Below are 20,088 nucleotides of genomic sequence, written 5' to 3' on the forward strand. Positions count from 1 at the left end.
TTTTGTTCCTAAAAAAAAAGAAAAAGGATAAAATTAGTAAGGATTGGTCTGTCTTTTTTTTTTTCTTTCAAAAGAAGGAATTAAGATGTGTTTAAGACGTAAGTGCCTCTTGATTCCAGTGTCACTTTCTTGTTAAAGGATAATTAGGATGCAACAAATTGAATGGCCCAGTACCTTAAATGAATAAAGTCTTGGATAAGCTTTTGTGTGAGATAGTCAACGTTTAGCCAGATTCATGTCATAATGCCTAAGAAAGTCAAAGGATGGGCCTTACCGGCTCACATAGTAGCTCAATGGTTTGACTACTTTTTAAAAGTACCAAACCTTGGGTTCGAGGGCTGGTGAGTAGAGAGAGCAAGGATGGGCTTAGGCTTGGCTGGCCCAAAATAACTTTTCCTGAGCTCCTGGCTAGGGTTTTGGCCAATGGTAATGGTTTCAGCAGGATCAGAAATCCAGACATTAGCTTATATCCATAATCCAACATGAAAAAAAAAAAAAAAAAAAAAAAAATGCTCCCTACGTTAAAGAGAATGACTTTTCGAATAAGCTCTCTTAATAGAGGTTGAAATTTGTTGCATATTATTATGTCCTGATTCACGATTTTAACAGTTGAAGATCCAAAATTAGGAGTTGTATAACTAATTTTGGAGTTTAAAGGATGTTTTTATTATTATTATTATTATTATTATTATTTTTAAATTGATAGTCAGGGGAAGGAAAATTTGAACTCAATTGGAAACATTAAAAGGTGCTAGCTAATAAAGTTATAAAACTCTTGACACTTATATATATATATATATATATATTAAAAAAAAAAAAAAAAAACTCTTGACACATTTATAACACACGTTACGGGACCATTGATGTGAATACTACCTAATGCATTCTGAAAAGAAAGATTAAAGGATTCTTTAACTGAGTCCAACTAATTAATTATTGACTTTTTCTTCTTTATTGTTTTTTAAATTCAAATTACCCATAGCCATCAATTGTTGGTTACGTTGCTAAACTAATTTTCTTTATATGATTTACTAAAGAATCAAAGCATTATTTGACTGAGCTGTGTTTCAAAGAAAATATTAGCCAATTCATTAGCTTCGTTGAAGCAGTAATGAATTTATTGTTATAATATTATACTTCCATATTTTGGGATAATTTAATATTATTAGTTGATTTATAAGGCTTTTAGCACGAGATTATACAATTTTACGCCATATTTTGAGGCCTAATGCACAATATATATGAAAATATATATATATATATATATCTGTAGAGAGATAGAGAGAGATATTAAACCATAATCAAGTGGAGTGAATGGATCTTATTTAATTTCTAATATGCAATTATGCATCTCATAAAGAAGAGTGGAGAGTGAACGTAGACATAAAATATTTGGGTTGCATTACTTGTCTATGTTGTTTCACAACTATTACAATCTAAAAATTTTTAATCTTCAAACCAACCTTTACCTAACCTACAGAAAATGGGCTTTGCCTGGCAAAATGAAGTAGCAAATTATAGAATTGTTGAGCAAACATATATACTCAGAGAAACGTGGTTAAGGCAAGTAAGTTTCTAACCTACTTTGCATTCTCCTTGCAAGCTTTCTCGTGACAGCCATATTGGGATCTTTGAGGATTCAATTGCTGCCAAAAGAGAAATTAAATTCTAACCTACTTTGAAAATAATGGAGAAGTTATATATGTTCATTTTTGGATATACTCAAACTTGCCGTGTGCCATTTAGTTGACTTGTAAGCAATTTGTATTTACTACTATTATTAGTATTATTGTTTCTATTTTATACGCAGAGAAACAGTTATCCTCACCAAATGAAAACTGTTTTCATCTACCCAAGAGCTTTAATTAAAATATTTCATCTTTGAGTTTCGTATGGAAAAATGGTGAAGATGGTGTGAGGAAGCTTAAAGCTAGGGTTGCAAGTGAGCCTATTGGTTCTAGAAAAAAAAATTGTTTATATTTTTTTTTATTTAGAAAACAAGTCAAGTTAAAGCTCAATTTAGGCACAATTATTAAATAAATAAAGCTCAAACATAATAAAGTGTCTATTAAGAAATTCATGAGTGTTGGGCTCGATTTGAGTAGACACATATATGTTCATACATATGTGTGCGCAAAATATAATTATATAGTCTTGAAATTGGATTGTGTAAATTTGTAATTTTTTAAGATATCACATTATAATTTTTTTTTATTGATAATATAAATAGTCAATTTATATTATCAATAAGTTTAAGAATTGGGTGTGTGTAACTTAACAATAAAGAAATATTTCATTCCATAGTAGAAATTTTATATATGATTTCTACTCTAAGACACTATTGGTGTATCCAGTTTTTATAAATTCATAAATACAATTAATCTATCTACCTAATTTAAATATTCAATCTCATTGATGATTTAGTTATTATTAATTAGCATAGTTTCATGAAGGGTAAATAATTTTAGCCATGACAATTACTTTAATTAAGAAAAGAATAAGATAATAAGTAGGTTGTGACCAAGGTGGGGCTTATTTAACAACAAAAAATGCACTAAGCCTAAACATGTAATCTAACTTGGTGATGAGTTTGAGTTTGGCTTGTATTACAAATAAAATTAAATGAATAAAACTTCAACTTTTAATATTTTGTTCAACTCGACTCGATTATAGCGTTAGTTAAATCCAATTTGAATTGAGTTATGGGTAGCTAAGGATTTATGTGAATTAAACCTCACCAGGCTAAGACTCATGTTTATTATACTTTTTGAGTCTTGCAATTGAGCCAGTTTAATTAAAATTGAAAATTAGACAATCTTAGTTGTTGATTAATGATTATCAAAACTTAGAACTTATAGGAGTGATTAATTTAATAATGTCATTTACTCATGTTTGACAAAATATCATATGTCTGAATGCACAAAGGTTTCATTGTTTTGGGTCTGGAAGAGGTCATATATAGTAGACAACTTTACTCCCAATTTTTTTGGAGAATTTGATTTTCAAACTTGAATCCGCAACCTATCGCTTTTAGTAAAAGACACTTGTCACTATACCAAGTCCCAAACTTCTATTTGCCATGTTTAATAATGGAGAGAAAACCATAGAAATTTAGATTAGTCATTTATGTGAATGGAAATAATTTCTTTCAGTTTTAAGCTAAATCTCAAATTAGTAAATATTCATCCTAAATTGCATTTTCGCACTAAAGCTTTTATTAAATAGTCAAGTATATATATTTTTAAAGTCATGTTACAGATAACTTAAAATGACACATTAGTGTGTAAGTATGTCAATTTTCTTAATTACCCCATAAGTTAAACTTTAGAGGCTAATAGAATAAAGTTGACAGGAATATGTGATATGCAAGATTGAATTTGTAAAATGAGGTTTCAGCCTTAAACTACTATAACATAATACTAATAAGTGTTTATAAAGAATGTTTCATCAAAAATAAAAGAAAAACAGAGATTCTGTACAGTAATATCAAAACCTTCCTTGTCCATATTTATACATGTGGAGGTTAATTAATCTGTAAGAAGATATAGCTCATGGATCAGTATCAGACCAAATAACATAAACAACTTGATAAAAGATCATGCTTAATGAAATCATTGAAATGGATGTTACTAGTTTGAACTTTGAACTTCTAATTTTCCCTCTATATGGGATTTTTTTTTTTTTTTTTTAAATCACTTAATCGAAGGATTAAGAGAGAGAGAAAGGTGACTAAAGCACAAGTGAGACAACAAGAATCACGCAGAAAATTCTGAGAGCTTCCCATGCAACACAACGTGGGGATGACCATTGTCACAAACTTTATTGTATATAATACAAAGTATAAACGTTATATACTTATATATATGTATAGTTGAATAAACGTTACCTACCTCTCACGTTACGTTACCAATTGTCAGCAACCTAATGGTTCAATTTAGTCGCATATTTAGGTGTACACACACGTAGACCTTATACAAATACCATTTCCTTTTACATAAGCCCAAGTTGTTGCAGTTAAGTAATCCATACACCCTATCCAAAAAAGAAAGAAAAAAAGAAGAAGAAAGTAATCCAAACTCGTATAGAAACGTGGCGTGTTATACTTTTTCGGGTTAAACAATCCCCACTACTCCCATCAAAAAAAAGAAAAAAGAAAAAAAAAAGAAAAACGTATTAGTCCTTTTAATACAAAAGTTTCACATTAAAAAGTTTTACAAATATCCTCGCACACTCTTAATGTGATAGTCACTCTATAAGTATTAGTATTTGTGGGGTGTGAGGGGTTAAAGCTGATGTTCAAATATTTAGGAAGGAGTTTCACACACATGTACACCCTTAGTGCGATGGTCACTCTATACAAGTATAAGTGTTTGTGGGGTGTGAGGAGTAAGAGCTGGTGTTCAAGTCTCTAGGAGGGAGTTTCACACACATGTACACTCTTAGTGCGATGGTCACTTCACAAGTATAAGTGCTTGTGGGGTGTGAAGGGTAAGAGCCGGTGTTCAAGTCTTTAGGAGAGAGTTTCACACACATGTACACTTAAATTATGTTAGAATACAATTTCTATCTTATATATACATATATATATAAATTTTACAAATAACATGTGAATTAATATGATTAGTGTGACTTCAACAACATAATAAAATATGTATAAATTAACTACTTCTGTGTGATTATTGTCATATCTATGTTAGAAATAATTTTTATTACAATTACTACTATGTTCTATTATTATTAGAGTAACACAATTTTTATATAGATTTACTAATGACATCACTTTTATCTTAATTTATAATAATAAATAATGTAAGCGGTTATAAAAAAAAAAAAAAAAGTTTTGAAAATATTTGTGCTCTTGAAAAAGAGATTAAAAAAATCGTAGCGTATGAGCCTTTATTCTTTGCAGTTATATCCACCCATAGATCTAGAGTGAGAGAGATTATAAAAAGTTTATAAAAGGGGTAGTTGTGAACTGATAAACTGCCTCAATCCCACATTAGAGACTAATCAAAAAAGGCCTCTAATACCTAAACCTCATAGCCATAAAACCCATTGTCACCCTCATCCAAAAGCCAAACATTCTAAACACAAAAACATCGAATAGATCCAAAAAAATAGAAACCAACACAGAAATGGAAAAATCCCAAATGGACTCAGTTGTTGCAGAGCTCGAAGGTGTTCTTCTCAAGGACCCTGACCCTTTTTCCTACTTCATGTTAGTTGCCTTCGAGGCCTCGGGTTTGATTAGGTTTGCGTTGTTGTTAATGTTATGGCCATTGATTTGCTTACTGAACGTGATGGGGTTGGAGAATGTGAGCTTCAATCTCATGATCTTTGTTGCATTCGTGGGTGTACGTGAATCCGAGATTGAATCAGTGGCTAGAGCGGTCTTGACAAAGTTTTACATGGATGATATAGATATGGAGGCGTGGAAAGTGTTTAGCTCGTATGATAGGAGAGTTGTGGTGACTGGGACACCAAGGGTTATGGTGGAGAGGTTTGTGAAGGAGCATTTGCGAGCTGATGAGGTCATTGGAAGTGAACTTGTTGTGAACCGCTTTGGGTTTGCCACAGGGTTCATCAAGAAGGATATTCGTTCTATCTCTGATAGGGTGGCAAAGCTGTTTGTGGATGAAACACCAAGTTTGGGATTAGGAAGGCCTGCAGCTACTGGTTCTTCGTTCATGTCACTATGCAAGGTATATGTGTTTTCCATTTTAGGGAAGAATACAAAATTTATATACACTGATTTCTGTTTAGTCACTTTGATTAACTCGATCTAACTCTCAGTATATGGTGTATCCAATTTATATTACTTTCTTACTCATAATACACAAGTACGCAATATGAATGAGAAATTACATGCATGTATCGAAAAACTAAAAAAAGATGTTTATTGCACATAGTACGTACAAATATATACTGCCCCAATACCCTAAAAAATATTAATGATTCTAGTGTATATTTGTAGCGATTGTAAAATATATTGTGCACTAGTTTTTTATTTGAGATTGTGGAGGTAAGGTGGATCAACTTAGTTGAACACAAAAAGCATAGGCTGCCTTCGTTGGAGTTTGTTTTATTTTTTAGGTTTTAGACAATTTTTCAAAACCTCAAATATTTTTGGTCATGTTTTTATTTCTGTCCAACTTATATAATAATCAAATAAATTTAAACCGTTTTGAACAATTATGGTCGGTTTGTTTTAACCATTTATTTCAAATTTATGGACTTATTTTTACACAGATTTAATAAGTTGTTCACAAATAAACTGTATCTAAACATTTTGTTAGGTATAACTACCGTAATTTTACATTAATTTATTTTTTAATTAAATAAATTAATGAAAATAAACACATCTAAACATTGGTTGAAACATTTTTATTATTTGTTTTTATTATTATTATTATTATTATTTTTATGAACTTTATTCTTTGTTTTTGTTAGTAGAAATGAACTTCACGCGATGATACATATGGTTGCTTGATGTTACGCGTGAAATTTAGATAGGAAAGGACTTAATGTAAAAGTGAAAACAAAAAATGGCGTTTTTCACCTCATGATTAAGTAATGAATTAAAAAACAAAACAAAACAAAAACGTAAGCTAAACATCATTGAAACGAAAAACATGTTTACTTACAACCAATCATCTTCAAAGTTGGAAAACACATCATTCTTTAGTGATAAAGATAATTCAGAAATTATTCATATTTTCAATGATAAAGACATTTCATTCCGACAATTGACAAACTTGTAATAAAGACAAAGATAATAATACTATTGCAAATTACTAGCATATTGATTCCACCTGCACAATTATCACTTTTTTCCAATTTTAAAGTCCACATTTCACATTCGTTACTATTGTTGCATCTTACATTATATATATTAAAAAGATGATTAAATAATTAAATATATTATTCTTTAACATTTTTTTTTCAATAGTTATAATGGAAAACTGAATATTTTTTCATTAATAACACTAAAAAATACTAATTAAGCGTCAACACTCTTGATTTCGATACACAATTTTAATTCTAACCCTTTCATATATTTGGTATGTTTGCAGGAACAAATGTACCCACCATTTATCACCGACAAAAAGCATGACCACCAGCCCCTCCTCCCCCTAGCCCCAGTGATCTTCCATGACGGCCGCCTAGTAAAGCGGCCAACACCATCCACAGCACTCTTGATCCTCCTATGGATGCCCTTTGGCATCTTACTTGCAATAACCCGCATTAGTTTGGGACTAATGCTACCAATATGGGCAGCTCCCTACTTGTCTAAACTATTTGGTGGCAAGGTTATTGTCAAGGGCAAACCACCCCCACCTGTGTCAAGTGGCAACCCTGGGGTACTATTTGTGTGCACTCACCGAACTCTAATGGACCCTGTTGTCCTCTCCTCAGTACTTGGTCGTAGAACCCCAGCTGTAACATACTCCATTTCTCGATTATCAGAAATGATTTCACCAATCCCCACTGTTAGATTGACACGTAGCCGCGAAGTTGACTCGGAGAAAATCAAGCAAGAATTAGCCAGAGGAGACCTAGTGGTTTGTCCTGAAGGAACAACATGTAGGGAACCTTTTCTTTTAAGGTTTAGTGCTCTATTTGCTGAACTAACTGATCGAATTGTGCCGGTGGCAATGAATTATCGTGTTTCTTTCTTCCATGCAACCACAGCTAGGGGTTGGAAAGGGTTGGACCCCATTTTCTTCTTCATGAATCCTAGGCCAATCTATGAGGTCACGTTCTTGAACCAATTACCAGTGGAAGCAACATGTTCATCTGGGAAGAGTCCACATGATGTTGCAAACTATGTGCAAAGGTTATTGGCTGCTGCGTTGGGGTTTGAGTGCACAAACTTTACTAGGAAGGACAAGTACAAGGTTTTGGCTGGAAATGATGGAACTGTGTCATATATCTCGTTCGTTGATCAGATTAAGAAGGCGGTGAGCACTTTTAAGCCGTTTATTCACTAAGATAATATGAGAATAAGATCGACCCCATTATTTGCTGATGTATTTCTCTTTGTGAATTGTGGTATTTTCGTTGATTTTGTAAATGGGGTGGGCTGGTATTTATTCTTTCTTTCTTTTTTTATTTTTATTTTTTAATAATCCTTTTTTTTTTTTTTACCTCTCCTCAGTACTTGGTCGTAGAACCCCAGCTGTAACATACTCCATTTCTCGATTATCAGAAATGATTTCACCAATCCCCACTGTTAGATTGACACGTAGCCGCGAAGTTGACTCGGAGAAAATCAAGCAAGAATTAGCCAGAGGAGACCTAGTGGTTTGTCCTGAAGGAACAACATGTAGGGAACCTTTTCTTTTAAGGTTTAGTGCTCTATTTGCTGAACTAACTGATCGAATTGTGCCGGTGGCAATGAATTATCGTGTTGCTTTCTTCCATGCAACCACAGCTAGGGGTTGGAAAGGGTTGGACCCCATTTTCTTCTTCATGAATCCTAGGCCAGTCTATGAGGTCACGTTCTTGAACCAATTACCCGAGGAAGCAACATGTTCATCTGGAAAAAGTCCACATGATGTTGCAAACTATGTGCAAAGGTTACTGGCTGCTACGTTGGGGTTTGAGTGCACAAACTTTACTAGGAAGGACAAGTACAGGGTTTTGGCTGGAAATGATGGAACTGTGTCATATGTCTCGTTCGTTGATCAGATTAAGAAGGCGGTGAGCACTTTCAAGCCGTTTATTCACTAAGATAATATGAGAATAAGATCGACCCCATTATTTGCTGATGTATTTCTCTTTGTGAATTGTGGTATTTTCGTTGATTTTGTAAATGGGGTGGGCTTGTAGTTATTCTTTCTTTCTTTTTTTATTTTTATTTTTTAATAATCCTTTTTTTTTTTGGTGGATTGTTGTTTCTAGAATTGTTGAATAATGTAAGAGGTTGACCAATGTTGGTCAATTGCAACTTTGCAAGTTACAACCTTATTGTCCATTATGTCTTTTAGATTTCCACACGCACTTGTGTGTGTATATATATATATATATAAAAGTTGTGGTAGTAGGCAATTATATCATGCCATAGCACTCAATAGTGATGAATTAAAGTATTAAACTAGTACTCAGTCGAATATCTACCACAATTTTGTGTGTTTAACTGAACAAAAGGTGTATCACCTAGCAAAAACTCAAAGAACTGTTTAGTAACTTGAAGAAGTTTAAGAATAATGGAGATGGTGGAAACAACAATGATAGTTGAAACTCATGATTGAGAGGCTAGCTTTCTAATGATAAATGATCAAAAAGCTCTATCTAAGTCTCAAAGAGATTTTGCCTATTGCTTTGGTAAAGGGAGAGGCTAAGTCTATAGCAAAATTGATAGGTTTTCAGCATGTAGTGTATTTTTATAAGTAATGGAGTGATTTCAAATTTATATATCTAAGTGTAATTCACCACTTTTAATCTATGAAGGCCAATTTGAAACTATGAAGGCCAATTTGAAAGTAGCATACACTGTTTAATAAAGAAGTTGCTCCTTATAACCTAGTCTATTGTTACAAATGTTAAACTCTTTTATAGTGGTATTCTGGTTATATAATGTATTATAAGCTTGTTTAAAAAATTTTATATATTACTTTAGTGTATATTCTAACAAGTATTATTGAAAAAAAAAAAAAACAAGTATTATTGTCTCTAAAAACACCTGTTAAATAGGCTTTAAAAATTTATAGGGATTTGGGGGAAGTGTCTTTATTTAAAAAAAAAAGAAAAAAAAGAAAAAAAAAAAAGATGCACCCATTTAGAAGAAGCCTATGAGTCTAGTTTACTTTCGCCTGACAGATTAAAATCGTAAGGTAGCCCATAATGAATTCAACATGGTCATGTGGGTGTGGGCTTTCCTTGAAAGGCTGTGCCTGTGTATCCAAATGGGCCCCGAATACTATCCCCACAAAATCTTATGCTTTTCATGAAAAAAGTATATGCTTTTTGGACCACAAAAATGGTGATAGATTTTTGGCACATCGGGTTCTAGCACTGAAAGCGATTCTTTTACGGTTCGAGATGTAGACTTATCATCTAAATAACATAAATAATTAAATATGTAGGTACCAAGCTGTTGAGGCATCTGTTTGCTTTAATTTAACCCACAAATTTCATCCTTTATTGTTGCTCCAATTTATCCAAATGAACTTACATTGCAGCCATTGATTATATTGGGCCAGAAAAAAAGTTGTTGCTTTTTTGAAGAATATAGGGAATAAATGAAGGAATGAAGAACTTGTTTGATTTTAAAGTGAAGCAATAATATAGTTGATCTTTATTGTCCAGAATGTTCAATTCCAAAACAGTGACAAATCCGCATCATGGACGTTTAAAGTTTTTATTTTTATTTTTTTTGGTATCAAAAAAAAGTTTTTTTTTTTTTTTAATTTAATAAATGAAAGGATGTTTATAAAGTAATTGAATCATTTAAAACACGAGTTTATTATCCATATTTGGTAACTAATAAGATTTCCAATTTCCCTTTTGAGGAATTGGTTATAGAATTATAGAACTAGAAGAATTGGTCATTCAGCTCTACTCTTCATTAATGGTTTTTGCCATTATCAATTATTTGATAATAGTGTTACTTGTCAAGAATTGTAGTTCAACTTATTGATACATGAGCATCCGCATCCGGATTCTAAATCCTATCTTATTTTACCACCTCAAAAAATCACTTTATCAATTATACAATACAATTTTACAATTCTCCAACATCCCAACTTTTATATCTCAATCCTACTTATTAAAATAATATTTTTACATAATAAAATAATATATCTCACCATTACCATTACCATTATCCAATACAACACATTATTTATACATTATTTATTCTTTCTCTCTCTTTCCTTCTGGGCAGAACCACAATCACCACCACCGCTACACACCATCACCGCTGCCACCCCCACCGCGGGCAACCCAGAAACTACCGTCAACACCAAAAAAAAAAAAAAACCAGGGTTGGAAAGGGTTGGACCCCATTTTCTTCTTCATGAATCCTAGGCCAATCTATGAGGTCACGTTCTTGAACCAATTACCAGTGGAAGCAACATGTTCATCTGGGAAGAGTCCACATGATGTTGCAAACTATGTGCAAAGGTTATTGGCTGCTGCGTTGGGGTTTGAGTGCACAAACTTTACTAGGAAGGACAAGTACAAGGTTTTGGCTGGAAATGATGGAACTGTGTCATATATCTCGTTCGTTGATCAGATTAAGAAGGCGGTGAGCACTTTTAAGCCGTTTATTCACTAAGATAATATGAGAATAAGATCGACCCCATTATTTGCTGATGTATTTCTCTTTGTGAATTGTGGTATTTTCGTTGATTTTGTAAATGGGGTGGGCTGGTATTTATTCTTTCTTTCTTTTTTTATTTTTATTTTTTAATAATCCTTTTTTTTTTTTTTGGTGGATTGTTGTTTCTAGAATTGTTGAATAATGTAAGAGGTTGACCAATGTTGATCAATTGCAACTTTGCAAGTTACAACCTTATTGTCCATTATGTCTTTTAGATTTCCACACGCACTTGTGTGTGTGTATATATATATATATATAAGTTGTGGTAGTAGGCAATTATATCATGCCATAGCACTCAATAGTGATGAATTAAAGTATTAAACTAGTACTCAGTCGAATATCTACCACAATTTTGTGTGTTTAACTGAACAAAAGGTGTATCACCTAGCAAAAACTCAAGAAAACTGTTTAGTAACTTGAAGAAGTTTAAGAATAATGGAGATGGTGGAAACAACAATGATAGTTGAAACTCATGATTGAGAGGCTAACTTTCTAATGATGAATGATCAAAAAGCTCTATCTAAGTCTCAAAGAGATTTTGCCTATGGCTTTGGTAAAGGGAGAGGCTAAGTCTATAGCAAAATTGACAGGTTTTCGGCATGTAGTGTATTTTTATAAGTAATGGAGTGATTTCAAATTTATATATTTAAGTGTAATTCACCACTTTTAATCTATGAAGGCCAATTTGAAAGTAGCATACACTGTTTAATAAATAAGTTGCTCCTTATAACCCTAGTCTATTGTTACAAATGTTAAATTCTTTTATAGTGGTATTCTGGTTATATAATGTATTATAAGCTTATTTAAAAAATTTTATATATTACTTTAGTGTATATTCTAATAAGTATTATTGAAAAAAAAAAAAAAACAAGTATTATTGTCTCTAAAAAAAACTGTTAAATAGGCTTTAAAAATTTATAGGGATTTGGGGGAAGTGTCTTTATTTATAAAAAAAAAAAAAAAGATTCACCCATTTAGAAGAAGCCTATGAGTCTAGTTTACTTTAGCCTGACAGATTAAAATCGTAAGGTAGCCCATAATGAATTCAACATGGTCATGTGGGTGTGGGCTTTCCTTGAAAGGCTGTGCCTGTGTATCCAAATGGGCCCCGAATACTATCCCCACAAAATCTTATGCTTTTCATGAAAAAAGTATATGCTTTTTGGACCACAAAAATGGTGATAGATTTTTGGCACATCGGGTTCAAGCACTGAAAGCGATTCTTTTTCGGTTCGAGATGTAGACTTATAATCTAAATAACATAAATAATTAAATATGTAGGTACCAAGCTGTTGAGGCATCTGTTTGCTTTAATTTAACCCACAAATTTCATCCTTTATTGTTGCTCCAATTTATCCAAATGAACTTACATTGCAGCCATTCATTATATTGGGCCAGAAAAAAAGTTGTTGCTTTTTTGAAGAATATAGGGAATAAATGAAGGAATGAAGAACTTGTTTGATTTTAAAGTGAAGCAATAATATAGTTGATCTTTATTGTCCAGAATGTTCAATTCCAAAACAGTGACAAAACAGTGACAAATCCAAAACACGAGTTTATTATCCATATTTGGTAACTAATAAGATTTCCAATTTCCCTTTTGAGGAATTGGTTATAGAATTATAGAACTAGAAGAATTGGTCATTCAGCTCTACTCTTCACTAATGGTTTTTGCCATTATCAATTATTTGATAACAGTGTTACTTGTCAAGAATTGTAGTTCAACTTATTGATACATTATGGTGTTTTCAATAGAGACATCCAGGGTTCAATCTCTCAACTCTAACTATCAAATTAATAAAATTATCAAAAAAGAAATGAAAAGGATTAATAGCATTGCTAATGTTTTAGCAAAAAATGAGGTAGGAAAAGTATGAGATTATTTAACTCCATGATAATTGATAAGGGATGCCTTTTTTCTTTTTTTCTTTTTATTTATTTATTTATTTTTATATCTAATTGAAGTCAAGTTTTATCTTAATTTTTGAAGATTTCCAGGGTTCAATCTCTCAACTCTAACTATCAAATTAATAAAATTATCAAAAAAGAAATGAAAAGGATTAATAGCATTGCTAATGTTTTAGCAAAAAATGAGGTAGGAAAAATATGAGATTATTTAACTCCATGATAATTGATAAGGGATGCCTTTTTATTTTATTTTATTTTATATCTAATTGAAGTCAAGTTTTATCTTAATTTTTGAAGATTTATGTGCTTTTCTCCTTTCCCAAATTATATATTAATATATATAAATATATAAATATATATATATTTTTTAAAACTAGGTTACCACTGTATGTCGATCCTTTTTTTGATGTATTGATAGTTGGGGTTGTGAGAATTTAAACCGTGAATGTCTCAGTTGAAAACACCAAGAAATATCAGTTGAGTTACAAGGCTCTTAACCACCACATGACTTTTTATATAACTATTAATATTTATCATCATTTAAATAAGTCACATAATTCATTAAAAAGTTTTGTGATTAAAACTATACATAAATGAACTCTTCAATTGTGTTACATAATGGATTAGAAAAAAAAAAAAAAGCAACAAAACGTTTTAGAGCTAAACTACTTCCAAATCAATGGCATCCAACCAAAAAAAAAAAAAGAAAGGTTTGATTTCTTTGCCATATATATCACGTTTTGTGACATTACAATTTACAACATGCATGTGGACTGTCGTCTTCAATTTCGGTTGCCAGGCTTACAGTGTGGGGCTTCGCCGGTACATTGTTGTCTCTATGATTTTTTTTTTTTTTTTTTTTTTATTATATATATTTTGTTTTTGTTTTTTGAGAGCTTAGTCTTTAAGATTCAGCCAGTAAGTCCCCATTGACTTTGCCTGAGAGTATTTGGTTACTTCAGCTTGATAATTGTAGGCGGGTTAGGATTTGATCAGCTGTTTCATGATTTCTTTTCTTTTCTATCTAATCTTTTCTTCATTGGTGAGAGGTAGCCTTTACAATAGTTCCCCCTAAGAATTCTTGCTTGGTGTGGTGAGCAAGCCTACGTAACACTTATAATAAACACCATTTTCAGAATTAAAGAAAAAGAATGAGGCTCACAAACATAAATTTCAAATTCAAACTATGACTTATTAATCACCATTATGATATAAGAGAAAGAAAACTATTTTATCCTTGAATTTTTGTGAAAACTAGTACAAATGACAATGACTAAAGTTTAAGTTCAAACAAAAAATGCTCTCTTTTGCTTTCACCATCTTAACAATGGTGTGACTCACACTTTTACTTCCATTACATTTCAGTGTGTCTTTGAATCATTATATTTTTGTGAAAACAAGTACAAATGACAATGACTAAAGTTTAAGTTCAAACAAAAAATGCTCTATTTTGATTCCACCATCTTAACAATGGTGTGACTCATACTATTACTTCCATTACATTTCAGTGTGTATTTGAATGAGTTTATTTTCGTCAGTTCAATTTACTTATTTTGATTATTGTGAAAATATAGAATTAAAAAGTGATGTTTTAAAAACATGTGTACCATTTTAGATGAAGCAAATGGACTCTAAAGGCACAATAACAAAATCCTCTTGAGTCCATGCAAAGAGAGGGGGTTTAATGTCTCAAATATTAAAGAATGATGCATAAACTATAGCTTTCATAGTTTAGATCCAAACAAGTTTTAAGCAAAGTTAAAGCATACATATATTCTGGTGAAAACTAAGAAAAGAAAGCATTTTTTTTCCTCCTTTTCTCATGAATGAAAGGAAGAATATATAAAGTATTGAGAATAGCTTTTTGACGTATAAAGTTGTTGAAAGGACTCTGAAAATAAAGGCTGCAGGAATTGCTAGGAGAAAGAAGACCCGTAAAGGGTGCTAGAAAAAAAAAAAGTCTGTATCCCACTTTCTCCAAAGTCCGAAGTGAGATTTTTAGCCATGTAAATGTAGATTTGGTTCCGAGTTTTTTATTATTATTTTTTATTTTTATCGTATTAACTTTTATATCTCACATGAAAGTGGTACGTAATTGTATGATTTCGGATATAAATTTTTGTAAATATTTCTTTACTATTCTCACACCATTGTAACTAAACAGTTTGAACCTCCAAGGCACATAGATTAGACCATCATTTTGGTGAAAGTTTATGATTATACAGTGGAATTTTATTAATTAGAAATAGCTATAACATACATAAATTTTCTTGTTTAGTATTATGATATTGGAACTGTTTTTTAAGATATATTCATTTGCACTATTTGCTGGGCTCAACACCTTATCCATATTCAGCTCACATGGAATTCAATTCCCAATATATAGTCAATAATTCAAAACAATAATTTACTATTATACATATTATTGTTTTGAACTATTGCCTAGATGCAAAGTTGGAAACTAATTGAGGGATTTATTTGGATATACTCAAATGAATTGTGTAACTCTATTGGTTTGTCAGCAGCCAATTGCATAATATAATATAATAAAACAAAATATTCTCAAAAATTGCATAATATAATATAACAAAATATTACCCATTGGTGATTTTTTATTTATTTATTATTCACGATGGTGTCGTACACAATTATTTAATCATAGTTTAGGTTTACCAAAATGATCTGTTGGAATAGAAAATTGGTAATAATTGAATAGAAAGTGAATAATAAACAAAATAAGAGTTGCCTTTACACACGTTAGAGAATTTTTATTGGAATTTTTTTTTAAAGCTTTGAATAACGTTTGGTCCAAGTATTGATAAACAAATCAATCAATTAATGGTGCAAAAGACTATAGATTAAAATAAAAATGCAAGTAAAGGCATGGAAATGCATGTGGTGCAAGCAAATGATGATGTGTTCAGAAGCAGCGTGCCCATAGTTTGGGTTTAGTGATTAAAAGGCACTTGGTTTTGTGTAGCAACCTTTGTAGCAAAGCAGTAATAGGCATGAAATAGTCAATAGCTCCAATAATCTCGGATCCTTTGTGGGTCCAATTTTAAGATTTTAAATGTATTTAATTTTAAGACCTAAGACTACTGATTCAATCTTCATCATCATCATGCCTCAAGTTGACTACCTCTTTTGAATGAAAATAAGTACAAATTTTAGTTACAAAATTGATTATTATTTAATATATTTTTATTGGAGCTGAATTTTGACAAATTCAACATTGGAATACATCTTATTCTTATATCCTCCATGCTTGCAAAATCTTAAGAAAATTAAAGATCAATAGCTATATTATCAATAAATTGTTTTAATTGCAAGTTTTTGTAGTTTAAAATAATGTTTAAAATAAAAGCTTATAGATTGTGGAGGGAAACTTAGTCTCAAACCCCAAGAAAGAATTGTCCTCTTCAGAAATGGCGTTGAGCCTTAATTCTCAAGGTTTTGCTCAATCCCACTTCGAGGTGAGACACCTCCCACTCATGCCTTATAAGCCTGAGCCTAAGACATGAGTGTACCACTACTACATATGAGTGTACTAATTTAAGGGGAAACCCCCACCTTCCTCGAGATTGGACCGTTGAGGCTGATGCCACTCGAGTGCACTACATACAGTATGCGCTAGATTGAGCAAAACCTTGAGGATTAATACTCAACGCCATTTCCAAAGAGGACAATTCCTTCTTGGGGTCTGAGACTAAGTTTCCTCCCACATAGATTATATAGTAAATAATATATGATTGACACACAATTTGATATGTGTATTAAAAGCGTAAAGAACATGCAATTTAAAGGTTAAATTTTCAAAATATATAGTAATATCTCTTTTATTGAGTAAGGTTATAGCTACAATCAGTTTTGTAGCTAAATTTTGTTCTTTACTTATTTTGACACAAAAAAATTGTAATCAACTTGAAGGAAGGGTGCATATATGAGTTATGAAAGGACATGGTCATTGATATCTATTAATGGTTTGTATGGCATGAAGTGTAAAGTCTAAACGATTGAATTTGTCTTCTCAAGGTTCAAAACCCTTATCTTACTTCAAAAATAAAAAGAAAAAATAAAAGAAAAAGGAGGCATGCTTATTTTAATTTTTTTTTATAGGTAAATCCTAGATAGGAGAAAAGGGGAGATATACTTTGAATTACAAATATAAAACACCACAAAGGATGTCACCAATCTTGAGCACACAAAAGTACAAAACCATGAAAATTGTATACTAATATAAAATATAAAAAATCTATATCAATTACTAACTTAGCAAATTATGAAGAAAAAAAAAGTTGTGAAGTAAGATTACAGATGAATTACATTCATCTTACCTTCAAAATAATTCAATTATTATTACAAGTGAGGAATAATTTTATAATTTTGTGGATAAAAAGTAAAAACCACAAGACGGAAATATATTTTTTTAACTATCTTCAAATATTTTTTAGAAATGAATTCAAGTATCTCCTTCCAACCGAAAGAAGTAACATTTGGCTACAATTGTCTATTTCCATTATGAGTTATCATTAATACCTTTTCAAATTTTAATTTTTAAATACTATGATCACAATAACAAAAATTCGTAGTACTATCATATAATTTGAAACCACAACTTATTAACCCATCCAAATGACGATATGAATCTTGCCATGTCACCCAATGCAGTATTTATTTACCCAAAAAAAAAAAACTAGATTCTCAAAAAATAAAAAAATAAAAAAACTAAAGCTTTTTTTGTTCATATTATGTTGGAACTATTACGGTTGATCTTGTCTTGCAACCAATAAGAGACTCGTGTCGATAAATAAATAAGAGACTTGTGACCTTGCTTGTTTGTCTCCACAACGATATGATGCCCCAATTGCTGTAATCTCCCTCACCTAGTAAGTAAAAAAAAAAAGAAGAAAAATATTGTATTCAATTTAAATTATTGCGTTTTCAAATTTTTTTTTAATTATTTAATGTATGGTTCATTATCGTTTTTTCTTTTTGTGGGTGTTTCCGTATATGGCTTTTATGATATACATTATACAGTATTAAGTATGAACCACGAAAGGAAATTTCCGTTGATTGTCTCATAATTGGTTTCTTTGGCCCAAAGTCTAAACTGGATTGAACCAAATTTATTTGAAAATGTTTTGCCAAGGTTCAAAAACATTTACCAATAGTCTTGAAGTTTAATTGACACGTTTGGAGTTTAGGAAAGGAAAATAGTTCAAGTTGCGAAATTAACTGCATATTGTAATTATTTTAACAAACAAAAAAGTAAAACTCAAAAACATTTATTACATCCCATCCAAAAAAAAAATTATAATACGCACCACTAATGCCGTGTCATTTATTTGTCATATTAGTAAATGTGAAAATGTTAGGAAAAAATGAATACCTTAAAAAATAATATCGCAATGTCACAATCATTTTTAGATATAAAAATACGCATCATATTTGAATCCATCATGGGTGAATATTACTTAGCAAAAATCATGAGTTAATACTAGGATAATTGATAATATTCTCAAATCAATGGTGACATTGAACTAATATTTGCTTTTTTTATTTTATTTTTATTTAAAAAAAAAAACTACAATTCCATCATTGTTTTGTTTAAAGAAAAAGTTAATGAATGATCTAAAGACATTGGTTTATAAAATATTTTTATAAACTTTTTATGAAAAAGAAAAATATAATTAATTTTTTTGATAAATTTTTATATTTTCTATAAAAGTAGTATTAAAACTTTGTAAAAATAATTTATTAACAATTTTTTTAAGGACAGTCATTAAAATGATCATTTAGTTAAAACCACAAGACAATCAACTTGTACTTTTTTTTAATGTAGAATCTATTACTATTATTTAGATGCTATTACCAAATAAAACCAACAAGGCAACAGCAATATTTTGACAATCTGAATCTTCTTTTTGAAATTGAATTTCATATTTCCAGCTAGTAGCAGACGAGACTAGCAGTTACCAATACCATTATATACATTACTACACCTTGGAACTTCAAATTGCAAAATTTTAAATAATCTTAAATAACAAAAATATACACTACTATAAATATATTCTTAAAATGGTATTATTTATCTATAATATAATATAAAAGTCACACAAATAGACAACCCATAGAAGATACGGTAATTTTTTCTTGAAATGGTATTATGATATTATCTATCTATAATATAATTTAAAAGTCACACAAATAAACAACTAATAGAATAAGACTTTTATAGTTCAACTGTCATCTCCTAATATTCTAATTAAAATGTCCAACTGCAAATACACAACCAATTAATTACTCCCAAAAAACACCAAAGCTTTATCCTCTTAACCAATTTGGAATTAGGGTAATGCTACCAGATTATCATCATAATTTCCTACATTTGGTACATACCGTACATTGAATGATTATTACAGTATGAATAGTAGTTTTTACTACTAGAAATAGAAAATATTTTAATGGAATAACTATCCGTCTATTACTAGAAATGATATATCAATTTTTTTTTTGAGAAAATATATTAATTTTAAAATGTATTACATGCATTAAGAAATAGCTATTACAACTATCAATTCCTCAATTTTAGGAATAACTTTTCTTATCTAATAAGTAATTCACGTAATAAAGATGTTCATACATTTATCAAACATACCTAAGTGACAGATTGTTACTATTTATAATCTAAGCCCATCACTAATATTACTTATTTTTTCACTATTAGTAATAATTTGTCTAGGTGCATTGGTATAAAAGGGTGGAAATATAATGTTTTGAGTTGAAAACGAGTTCGATCCCGAGGAGGCTATCCTCCCAAACTACCAACCTCATACACTCTCTAGAAGCTGTCA

At 30.7% G+C, this 20,088-nt stretch overlaps 2 protein-coding genes across 2 annotated transcripts; both read left to right on the forward strand.

The window, feature by feature from the left end:
• The first annotated feature begins 5,002 nt into the window (after positions 1-5,002).
• On the forward strand, positions 5,003-8,143 carry LOC112028279 (glycerol-3-phosphate acyltransferase 5). Its single transcript, XM_024060952.2, has 2 exons — positions 5,003-5,702; positions 7,074-8,143. The coding sequence occupies exons 1-2, from the start codon at positions 5,136-5,138 to the stop codon at positions 7,989-7,991; spliced, it is 1,485 nt and encodes a 494-aa protein (XP_023916720.2). The 5' UTR covers positions 5,003-5,135; the 3' UTR covers positions 7,992-8,143.
• Positions 8,144-8,211: 68 nt separating this feature from the next.
• On the forward strand, positions 8,212-8,733 carry LOC136066440 (glycerol-3-phosphate acyltransferase 5-like). Its single transcript, XM_065770759.1, has one exon. The coding sequence runs from the start codon at positions 8,212-8,214 to the stop codon at positions 8,731-8,733; it is 522 nt and encodes a 173-aa protein (XP_065626831.1).
• Positions 8,734-20,088: the final 11,355 nt, after the last annotated feature.

Source organism: Quercus suber, unplaced genomic scaffold, assembly GCF_002906115.3.
Source record: "Quercus suber isolate HL8 unplaced genomic scaffold, Cork oak 2.0 scaffold_35, whole genome shotgun sequence".
NCBI classification, from domain to species: domain Eukaryota; kingdom Viridiplantae; phylum Streptophyta; class Magnoliopsida; order Fagales; family Fagaceae; genus Quercus; species Quercus suber.